We start from the raw sequence: 12,440 nt of genomic DNA, 5'->3' as shown, positions 1-12,440 counted from the left end.
GAAAGTTAGAATTAACTGAATTAAAGACTGCAGAGGCAGAAGTAGCTCACTTTACTGATTTCATAACAAGGTAGTTCTATGCTCTTAAGCAGTTTAAAAGAGAACAACAAAGCAATATGTATCTTTCCTCAGTGAAGGGAAACTACTGCTACTCTGTATTGTTGACCTTCAATTCAACAAGAACACTTTTGGTGGAAGAGCTAAAAAGGAAAATGTATCAATAATATTAAGAGCAATGATTTTTGAATGAAAGAACAGGAACATTGTTAAAAAAGGGTATATATATTCTCAAAGACACAGGCATCATAGATTTTCTCATAAAAAATTTAAAATTTTCTTGTGTTTATAAATGCACAAATCACTCATTATTTTAAAAAACTTAATGTAAACAATTTTAAAGGAATTAGTTTTGCAATTGCTTGGGAAATACTATAATTACTATAAAGTTGTTGATCAGAACTTTTCAATTTTCTTTTAGTTGATTTTGTGTTAAAAGATCCTAGAGAAAAGGAAGATGACAGAAAGGTAGAAGAACTTCCACCCCATCGTGCTGAGTAAGCAATCAAGTTTCACTAAGAATATTGATTTTTTGCAATCATTTCTCTGTATGTGGATATATTTATACACTGGTTATATTTTCTCATATATATGTTTATAATTTGTGTACTGCATACATACAACTGATCATACTATCTTTGTTTATGTATTTAAGCCCTAACATGTTATGTTTACAAATTGATGGATAGATGGGTAGGCAAACACACACTGACAGATGGATGCCTTCGTGGTTAAAACCTAAGTGCTCTGGTGAAAGACCTTGATACAGATCTTTTTATCTCCACAGCTCCAAGCACAGCTTTAGATGTAATAGGGACATGAAAGCTTGATGGCAATTTGAATGCCCCAAAACACACTGGGAATGTTGCAGAAAATATGCAAACACAGAATATATTACATGGATTAAAATATAGAACACATATGGGAAAACCCACGTGCTATATATTTTCCCTAAAATAACATTTAGGAATACATCACTTAAATAGTTTGAAGAATAGAGCTTATATGATTAAGTAACCACTTCAGTTTTACTTTGTTTCTTTTGTATCATTTAAAAGTGCCCCAAATTGTTTCTTTTAACAACTAAAAAGAAAAAGTCAATGTATCTTCTATGGAGAACAGCTTTTCTCCCAGGGATAAACAAAAACTATCCTTTGTAATTGTAAAGGTGATATGACCACAAAGGAAAAACTGAATTAACTTTACTATATATTAAAACAAGACTAATTGTTTAAAATCAATGAGAGTAAAAAAAATTTACAGGCATAAAATGTAAATGTTTAAATATACTCTGAAAGATGAAGATAGCACATCTTTAGTATGTAAAAGATGATTAGTCAAGTCGGAGGAGTTACAGAATAAATAACTTTAAGTAGAATGTTAGTGTTTATGATTTTGTAAGTGACCTTTACACAGTCAGAGGTGAAGTTCAAGAAGATTTCCAGGCTGGAGTATATTCTTAAAATGTTTTTAAAACAATAGGGACATAAAATGTTTAAATGTTTCCTTAAAAAAAAATCTTTTAAGATATATATAAAACGTAGCTGGCTACTCTTCCTGTTTGATCACTATTAGTTATTTGTGGACTCCATCACATCAAGCATTTAGAGAAAAACAATTGCCTATGTGATAAAAATTCAAATCTAATTTTATCTGCGTTAGTTAAAAATTATACTAAACCACAAAGAGTATGACTTTTATATACTTTAAAACATAATTACATGTTTTGTTATTACCATGAGGGATAAATCCTATTTTTAATTCAAATTAAACTCAAAAAATTATTACTCAAATAAAATTATTACTCAAAAAGTACTTTGACTATTATGAGACTTTCTGATTTTTAAAGAAGATGACTATTTTCTCTTTGCTTTCAGAATGGAAATTCTTCCAAAACCTTGGAGGAAATCTTTTTTAGCTGCAAGCAGTTATATTAGGGATCACTTGAACGCAATGAACCCTACAATGTTGGCGGTGCTAGATTTGTGGCACAGTACTTTGAAGTAAGTATTTCTGGCCTTACTGAGGTTTTTTTGTTGTTGTTGTTTGTTTTGTTTAAGAGAGATGAAAGTTATTACATCTTAATTATTTCTTTTACTACTTTAACTATAAATTTTAAAAATAATTACAAATCTAACCTAAGTAAGCATGGTTTTAAATAACATAGAAGTGTATAGGGTAAAAGTGAGCGTCGCCATTATGTCTTATCTAGTTCTCCCTTCCCCACCCCCACCAGGTTACCATATATACTTTAAGGGGTAATCACAGTTAAGGGGCTGAATCGCCATGCCTCGTTTTAAATCCCACAGAACATTAGCTGCTACAGTCATCTATATTGTTTAGAAACCGAGGTAACGCTGCCCATGTGATTAGCATGAGGTGAAGTTTCTGGGCGACTGTTGGGGATCATGCATCTCCTTGTGGGCGTCGTCATGGTGCGAAAGGTGCAGAGCTGGATGTGACGGCTGGTGGGCGCTATGGAGTTACAGACCTTGGCCCTAGGGCTGAGGACAGTTTACCTTGCAGTTTAGAAGCTCCAGCTTCATATTCCGTCCCTTGTGCCGCCCCTTCCAAGGCACTGAGGGGCCATCCTAGCAATAGGTACACGTGGACATACCTATTTCTAAAATATGCAGCAGTAATACAGATTTATATCATTTTTCTTAAAGGCGCCCTCTCAAAACCTGAATGGGTCCCTGTCTCGTGATAGAGGACATGGCAGCCTGGCCTCCAAGGTGGTCCCATGAGCCTTTTCTCACCCTCCCAGCCAAAGCCCCACTTTACATGCAATCTGTTCTCCAGGGTCTCCTGGTTCTTAATTGCAGGTATTGTCCTGAGGACACAATAATGAGCACATTTTCTCGCCTCCTGCAGACCAGCAAAGGGAAAGCTAAGAGCTTTGGGTGCACAGCTGTTGTCTCTGCTCTGGAAAGCACCCCTGCACATACACTAGGGGGGCCTCACCGACCAACTTCTCTGCCCTCCTTCCGAAGTTGGGATCCTTAGTGCCCAGGAGCACCTAACCCTAACCCTGCTCCCGGTCCTGCTCCAGGAAGCCAAGCCATCCAGAATCGCCCCAGCTCTGCCACCCTCCCATCAGAGGCTCTGCATTTCCTGCCTGTGAGATGAGTGTGGGCTTGTGGTGTCTAAGGCCCCTCCCCTCCCTCCATCCCTCTCTCCCTTCCTTCCTTTTTTAAACAAATTTTAATGCAATTTCTTTACACAGATACATATGTAATTAATGTGATTACACAAATGTGATCATATACACTTTTTAAGTGCAGCCCTTTTTTCTTTACTTTGCCTGACTCCCACCAGCCTGGCCTTTCTTTTCCTCATACGTGCCCTTCTTTCTAGCAACCCAGCCAAAGACATGATAACCATTAGTGGGGCATCTTCCCATATTTTTCTTTGTGCTTATGTAGCCAAATATATATGTATGTCCACATACGTGTATATACATACCTAGCATAAAACTGGCTTTTGTCAGTGAGACTGTTTACTCCCAGAAAGCACATCCTTTCAACTTTCCATTGTCTAATGTGGATTTCTTTGTCTTCTTGAATTTGTCTTATAGGAAGAGGCCATCTCCCTGCCCCATGCTTTTCTCATTTCGTTTCTTTTGGGTATTGAGACTCAAATATTTCTCCCTGACAAGGCCCATGATTTAATTTTGTCTGCAGTGATGAGATCATACAATACAGTATATCACTTTCACAAAGGATGTTTACATGTAGTAGTACATTTCATTTTCAAAACACCACCACAGTGTTTATTTTATTTTTTTAATATCCATTCATACATGGAACTGCTAGAACACACTGGGCTGGATGCCGGAGGATGAGCACCATTGCCTAATATTGTTCATTAAGGGCTAGACTTTGTCTATTGTACAATGTCAGGAGGCAAGAGACAAGAAAATGAAAGGAGGAAGGGGAAGAAGAAAAAGTAACAAAGCCGAGATAAGAAAACAGTAAATAGTAGATATGTCCAAAATTAGTGTCCAGGGCTGTGGTGGCAGAGGTGTTAGTTGCAGCAGCTGAAGCAAACCTCAGAGCTTCCAGGGTAAAGACAAATGAGAAAGAAGCTTTGCAGTCTGTGGGTGGGAAGAGAGCCCCACCAACTCCTATGTTGCCTTTGCCGGCGTAAGTTGTTTTTACCCTCTGTGTGAATATTAAGAGTGGGATGGGCAGACCCAAGTGCTGCCCCTCTGAGGAGAAGCCAGCATTGAACATACAGGGCATCCTTACTCTGGGTTAACAGTCATTTGCCCTGAATCTCAGCAGGTCTTGAAGGTACAGGACGTCTCTGTGTATGGCTGTGGGTTGGGGGATGGTGATACAAAAAAATCATCTGAATGACTCTGAAATGCATGAATAGGCGCACCTCTATGAATGGGGGTGCTCTCTAGATGGAAATGTGCCAATTCATGTCATTCAGTATTTATGCTTCCAGAACCCACTTAATAATGTCAGAGATGGCATTTATAATGCAGTCAAAAACCTACATAGCACACAGGTATTTTTGCTTGAAAAATGGTGCATGTCGGGGACACATGTATATACAGTGTATATATGAGTATAGAAATTATCATAGGATATATATTACAGTATAAATAGGAGGATGTCTAAGAAAATAAGAAGATAAAGAACAACTTTTGAAATTCATGATTTGATCAAGGTGCGTCCAAGAAAATACTTCTAGAACACTGTGGATTCATTTACTGTACAGTACTCAGAGAGGATACAACTTAATCAATCTTAAACATATTAAAAAGATGCTTAACTCACAATAAGAAAAATGCAAAGAGATTGAAATAAAAACTACACTGAGATATCATTCTATTTCCTATGGAATGGACAAAATTCCAAAATATTGACATCATACTTTGTTAGTGAAGATTGGAGAAATGGGCACCCTTTTGAAGGGAATCCAGTCATATCTATCAAAATTACAAATTCATTTACACTTGAATCCAGCAATCTTACTTCTGGGAAATTAGACTAGAGATACACATGAAAATATAGGAAGTGATAGAGATTCAGGGTTCTTTATTGTGCCATTTGTTAAGAGGATTAGCCTGGAAACAACCAAGTAACCATTGATAGTGGACTGGTTCAATGAGTGATGGTACAGTCACACAATGGAATATTATTACACAGCTATGAAATATGAACGAGAACAGTATCAACGTGCTAATATGGAATGGTCTCCAGGATGTATTAGTAAGTGAAGGAAGCGAGTGTAGAGCACTGCCTAGAGTGTGCTACTTTGAATGTAATGAAGGAGAGCTGGCAAGAGCAGAACTTGTTTCTAAATTCATGGATCAAGCAAGAAATGTAGGCACTTGGAGTGGTAGTTAAGGGGCAACTTGGGCCCCGTGAGAAGTGAGATTAGCTTTGAGAACCAGAGATCAAAATCAGAGACTGACTTGGCATTGAGTCCAGAGTGTTGGGCCAGGACTGTTGAAGTCCCTCCGCCTGAAATCAGTGATGGATCCAAAGATCAAGGTGGGTTTCAGACTGTGATGAGCATCAAGTGGCAGGTGGGAGGGATCCGTGACTGACAGCTGAGTCTCCCAAAATTGACGTCCGCTTGCATGCGGCAGGTAAGGGATAGGAAGAGTTCAGAGAAGAACCTGAGGTTCACAGTCTGGGTGATTTGGGGCTGTTATTTGTTTGAGTCATCTTTTTCCTGACTCTTCCTGTAGTCTTTAACCAGTAGTTAAAACTGTTGTTCTACTGCCAGATTATTGTAGGAATCGTCCTGAGAAAGTAGGACCAGTGTCTGGTGGTATTTTTCCCATCTTCTTAACCATTCAGCCTATGGACCAAACAGGGAATGTTATCAGCAGAGATTTCATGAGAAAGTTCTGTAAAACTTCTATAAAGGTCTATCAATCTCGAAACATGAAAGATGGGTGGCCTGTACTTAGAATTGTCTCTAAATCAAACACTGAGGAAGTTCAGGGAAAACTGGTCTGGTTGCTGAGTGGCAAAGTGAATTCTAGGTGCTCGTGCCCTAGCAACTGCTCTCATTCAGTGCTGCTTCACACGGCATGCACCTGTACCCTGATTTATAGCTACAGCTTTAAAACATAAAGTCATGTTGAAAATGTTGACCAAGAAGCATAAAGAGAGCAGATTATGTTTAGTGTGTGCTGTCATGCTACATTTTAAAAGTATTTTATTTAAAGCATTGCTTTATACTGCTCAGTTGCCCAGAATAACGCATTACCAAAGATTCTCCAGCAATGGTTATACCTACTTTGTGCCTAATGTATCACCGATGTCATGTACTAACCTCATGGTAACCTAAGAGATGGACTTTTGCTTGTGAAAGGAATATAAATAGATGTGAAACGTGTTTTGTTTACTAACCAGTGTTTTACATTGGGTTTTAAGTAAAAATTAAAAGTGATGTTTTTAATAGTGTTTCCTATCTTTCAGATAACATAGAAATCATTTAATCATGTGGAAATTAAATAGCAGTTTCTCTAATAGGGAAGTAATCTGTAGCTAAATTGAGGTGACTAATACAATGGTACTAATAGGTAGCATTGTTCTTTCACTTTAATCTGCCAGAGAAACTTCTTAACTGACTAAAGCATGTATATAACAAAGATCATAGTGTTGTAGTCAGAACTGAAAACTCTTGGCTGGAGTAAGCACTGTGTTTTCTGAAAAAATCAAAACCAGACAGGTTCAAAAGATTTTTATACAGAGTCTTAATTAGGTGTGAGAACTCCCTCACTTCATGGCTCTCCAATATCCAGGGTTGCTCTCTTTTCAGAAAGGGTGGAATTTTTGTTTTAGGAGGAGTGGACCCTGTAAGTTTTGAGCCCTGCCTCTTTTCCTGTTTTAATTGTTCCAGTTTGAAAGCAAAAATCAGTCTAACCTATCCATCAAATTTCAGTTATTATGTCCTTCTTCTACTGCACAGCACAGTTTCATAATATCAGATTGTGTTCCTGCTGAATTTAATTATATTAATTATTTTTAAAATTAAAATATGTTCTTGAATATTTTTATGGAACACAAATTTTAGAGATAAAACCTAGGAATATCATTTTTTGAGAAGGGATCAATTAGCAAAATGTTAAATTTAAAAAAAACCCTCATACTTAAATCACTGTTCATTTTCATCTCTTGCAGAAAGTTACGTTTAGTTGATGTAGAAGAATTTCACAATTGCCAGGATGCATTAGAGCTGTCGACTTTTCAGAGCATTGTCATGAAACACATGGAATCTGCCAAAGAGACTCTACTTAAAATGTAAAGTTTTGAAGTTTCATGTATGAAAACATAAATTTAAAAATGTGATTAGTGGGCTACTGCAGTTTAACTGCTTTTAGAAAATCCATTTTAAAAAGTTTGTAATCATTTCCGTTTGAGAGTTAAATATGGTATCTTTAAATGCCTTGCTCTGTGATGTCTATCCAGATGTTCTACACAGCATAGATGGTACAGAAACTAAAATGATGATAATTGATACTTTTTCTCAACGTCTGGTTTCTACCCTCTGCTCTGAGAGTAGGGGTGGATAACATGGGGGAATGATCATCAACTAATCGTTCACCAGAGATTTATTTGAATCTACTGGTAATACATGCAAGGTAATGTGCCTGTTACATTTTGGTTTTGGATGGAGGATGCAGAAGAGTTTAAAGAATGCTTAGGTGGGGAAAATATATTCTTTAAAGGAGTTTATAGTCGTATTGGGAAGTTAGACTTAATTAAACATCATCTTGGATTGGCCCTTCAAATTGGGATAGTCACATGTGATAATTATCGATACTGGTGCCAGATAATACGTTCTGAAACAATACAGTAAAATTGTCTTTGTCATGGGCCATTAAGTTATTATAAATGGGACATTAATATTAGATCAAATTTAAGATTACAGAGGACATGAAACTCCAGCATGGCCTCATGATTTCCAAAAGGTACTTAGAAGTGTATCTTGACAGTTTAAGACTGAATCTTCCCTTTATATTTTTTCTTCTCTAATACGTTAGAATCAAATTCTTTGTCTGGCATTACTTGAAAGAACTTTAGACTTATATTTAGTATTAGTATTTAGTTCACATAAAAAAAAAATAGAGGAGAGGTGCAGAATGAAAGTGCATAATTAATTGCAGAGGAGAATATGACCCCATAAGGACAGAATAAGAGTAAATTATCTTGATCTATAACTTCAGGGTTCTACCCCAGGAATACATTCCCACTGCAAATTTTAGTAGACTGGGTGTGTCAAAGTACAGAGTAGAGGATAAACCTTTATTGAATGATTTTGCTGAGAGATGTAGATTGATTAACTGTATCTCTTGATGCCTCCTGATTGATTCTAAGGGAAGAACCCTCTGACCATACTTTACATAGTGAGCCAGAATGCGTTTATCATGGCTAAAAGGCAGAACATGAGCTCATCGAAGTGGAGAAACAATCAGTAAATGATTAATTATGACATCTATGCCAAACCCAAATGTCTTCTCTTAGTCCTTATCCTCTGCTTCCACTCAGCAATTGCTGTGGTTTATCACCACCGCCTTCTGTAAGTCTCTGTTCTGTGTCCCTGTGCCCATTTCTTGTTTGATCTCTTTTTCTGGCTCTACTTAATCTTACTATCTTTTCTAAGGGTAGGGGCTCTCCAGGTGTTTGCTTTTGTTTTTCTTCTCTATATTCTCGGCAGTTTCATGATTTCGTCTGTCTTAGCTGTCTCAAGATGTTATGTTTTCTGAGCTCTGTGCCCTTCTTATAAATTTTCTACTGTATATCTCCAGTGGAATGCCACATCAGCACCTGATTCTCAGCATTTCCGTAACAGTACTCATTCTTTCTTCCAAGCCTGCCATTCTTCCTGCTCTGGACCATTCCCAGGCCAAGTTGAAAACTTTTCGACTTTTTCTGTCTCTTTTGCTCATCATGTACCTCCTCACCATCCCCAGCCTGCCCCCAACCATCTTCAGTGTATTGCTAACTGTTCTTTTCTTGTTGAGATATATTTCACTGATCATAAAATTCACCACTTTAATGTGTATAATTCAGTGGTTTATAATGTATTCACAAGATTATGCAGTGGTCATCACTAATTCCATCACCCTCAAATGAAACCCTGTATCTGTTAGCAGTCACTCCCATTCCACCCTGACAAGCCCCTAGCAACCACTGACGTACTTCCTGTCCCTGTAGATTTCCCTACTCTGGACAGTTCCTCTAAGCGGAATGATACCATATTTATGTCTGACTTCGTACACTAAGCATAATGTTTTCAAGGTTCATCCATGTTATAGCATGTATCAATACTTTATTTCTTCTCATGGCCAAATAATAATCCATTGCAGAATATATTAATACCACATTTTGCTGATCTATTCATCAGTGTGGGTTGTTTCTACTTTTTGGCTATTATGGATAATGCTTCCATGAGCATTTGTTTTGCGTAAACATTTGTTTTCAGTTCTCTTCATTGTATACCTAGGAGTGGAATTCCTGGGTTATATGATAACTATATTTAACTTTTTGAGGAACTGCCATGATGTTTTCCACAGGGTTTGTAAGATTTTACATCCCTAACAACAATGTATTCCTACCATTCAATTTCTCTACATCCTTGCCAGTGTTTGTTATTATCCTTCTTTTTAATTATAGCCATCCTAGTGGATGTGAAGTGCTATCTCATTGTGATTTTGATTTGCATTTCCCCAGTGACTAATGATGTTGAGCTTTTTTTCACATGTCTATTGTCCATTTATTTATCTTTTTGGATAAATATCCAAGTCATTGCTCATTTTATATTCAGCTATGTCTTTTTATTTTTGAGTTGTAAGAGTTCTTTATACAGTCATCCCTTAGTATCCATGGGGGATTGATTCCAAGAAATACCCCCTCCCCCGCAGCAGATACCAAAATCCACGGATGCTCAAGTCCCTTATATAATATGGCATAGTATTTGCATATAACCTACACATATCCTCCAAATTATCTCAGGTTACTTATAATACTTAATACAATATAAATGCTATGTAAGTAGTTGTAAATACAGTATAAATGCTATGTAAATAGTTGCTGGCACATGGAGAATTCAAGTTTTGCTTTCTGGAACTTTCTGGAATTTTTTCCTGATATTTTCAATCTGTAGTTGGTTGAGTCCACAGATGTGGAACCCATGGATACAGAGGGCTGACTATATATTCTGAGTACTTTAGTAGACCCTCATCAGTTATGATTTTCAAATATTTCTCCCATTATGAGGTTTGTCCTTTCACTTTCTTGATAATGTTATTTGAAGCACAAATATTTTTAATTTTGATGAAGTCTAACTATTTTTTGTATATTGATTTTATATCCTGCAACCTTACTAAACTTGTTTATTGGCTCAAATAGTTTGTGTGTACGTGTGTATTCTATGTAAGATTGTGTCATCTGCAAATAGAACTTGTTCTAATTCTTCATTTCCTACCTGCATGTGTTTTTTTTTTCTTTTCTTTTCCTTGCCTAATTGCTCTGGTTAGAACCTCCAATGCAATGTTGAATGGAAGTGGCAAGAGTGGACATCCTTATTTTGTTCCGGATGTCAGAGGAAAGGCTTTCAGTCTTCCTCTGACATTAAGTTAGCTGTGTTGGTGACCTTTATCAGGTTGAGGAATTTCCCTTTGCTTTTTAGTTTCTTAATTGTTTTTATTATGAAATAATGTAGAGTTGCCAAATGCTTTTCCTGCATCTATTGAGATGATAATTAGTTTTTTCTGTTACTCTGCTAATATGGTATATTACCATTGGTTTAATATATTGAGGCAACCTTGCATTCCACTTGGTCATGGAGTATAATCCTTCTTATATGCTGCTAAATTCAGTTTGTATTTTGTTGAGGATTTTTGTGTCTATATTTATCAAGGGTATTGATCTGTAGTTTTCGTCTTCTTGTGATATCTTTGTCTTGTTTTGGTATTATGATAGTACTGTCCTCATGGAATCAGTTAGGAAGCATTCCTTTCTCTTTTTTCTTTTTGGAAGGCTTTGTGAAGGATTGGTGTTAATTCTTCTTCAAACATTTGGTAGAACTCACCAGTGAAGCCACCTATTCCTGGATCCTGGCCTTTTAATTTTCTTAGAATTTTTTTGATAATTAATGTATTTACTTGTAATAAGTCTATTCATGTTTTCTGTTTCTTCTTGAGTCAGTTTTGGTAAGTTGTGTCTTTCTAGGAATTTGCTAGGTTATCTAATTTGTTGGCATAGAGTTGTTTATTATGTTCCCTTTATTTCTATAAGGTCAATATTAATGTCTCCTTTTTTTCATTTCTAATTTTAACAATTTGAGTCTTCTCTCTTTTTTTTCTTGGTCAGTCTAGCTATAGGTTTGTCAATTTTGCTGATCTTATCAAAGAACCAGCTTTTGGCTTTGCTGATTTTCTCTATTTTTCTATTCTTTATTTTGTTTGTTTCTACTCAGATCTCTAGTTCTTCCTTCTCCTTGTTTTGAATTTAGTATTCTCTCTTTTTCTGACATCTATTAGAAGTTTAGACTATTGGATTAAGATCTTTTAAATATATTTTAATGTGTTTACAGGTCTAAAGTCTGACCACTACTCTTCTGTATCCCATGAATTTTGATACATGGTTTTTTCATTTTCATTCATCTCAAATTGTTTTCTAATTTCCCTTGTGTGTTTTTTTTTTAAACTCATTGCCTGTTTAGGACTATGTTGTTTAATTTCTGCATATTTGTGAATTTCCACAGTGTCCTTCTGTTACTGATTTTCTAATTTTGTATGATTTTCGTCATTTTATATTTACTGAGACTTCTTTTATGGACACCAAGTATTCTTGATCCTCTCTCAGAAGCATCTTCCATGTGTACTCCTTTCTGTCAATTCCCACTGCTACTGCCCTTGGCGGGCCCTTTTATCCTCCCATATAGCCTACAAACCACTGCCAGGTGAATCTTAAAACATCCCCTAGTTCAGTGCCTTCCGTTTCTTGACAAAATAAATCCACAATTCTTAACCTGCCTTTTAAGGTCTTCTGCAACCTGGACCTAACCTGTCTTTTCTATTCTCAGTTCTGAAAAAACTTTCACCTTGGGCCATGCCTGTAGAAATAGTCACGTTAAATTAAAAACGGCATGGCTTCTAAGATTAGCCTGTAACCATACCTTACCACTGTTAAATATCTATCCAATTGGTAAATCTGTAGACTCTTTGTTCTCCTTTTTAACCAATTGTTGGTTTTTAAAATAATTAGTTACTCCTTGTTTGTTTCCATCTGTGAGATGGGAATTCTAGGAAAATTTGAAAGTTGCTCAGTTGGTCCCCACTTAAACTCTGTGACTCTTAGCATTGTCATCTTTGCAGACATAATTGTATCAGATTTAATCAGAGG

The 12,440-nt window shown here is 36.5% G+C and overlaps 1 protein-coding gene across 1 annotated transcript in view; it reads left to right on the top strand.

Annotated features, from left to right (window-relative positions):
- DNAH7 (dynein axonemal heavy chain 7) overlaps positions 1-12,440 on the top strand; it is a 249,393-nt gene that overhangs the window by 38,109 nt on the left and 198,844 nt on the right. The window contains exons 8-10 of the mRNA XM_057551036.1: positions 479-554; positions 1,935-2,060; positions 7,212-7,331. Of these exons, the coding sequence (XP_057407019.1) occupies positions 479-554; positions 1,935-2,060; positions 7,212-7,331 (322 nt within the window). The remainder of the gene's footprint in view (positions 1-478; positions 555-1,934; positions 2,061-7,211; positions 7,332-12,440) is intronic.

The sequence above is a fragment of the Balaenoptera acutorostrata genome, chromosome 8 (assembly GCF_949987535.1).
Source record: "Balaenoptera acutorostrata chromosome 8, mBalAcu1.1, whole genome shotgun sequence".
Taxonomy (NCBI): Eukaryota; Metazoa; Chordata; class Mammalia; order Artiodactyla; family Balaenopteridae; genus Balaenoptera; species Balaenoptera acutorostrata.
This window is presented reverse-complemented; position numbering and strand designations above follow the sequence as displayed.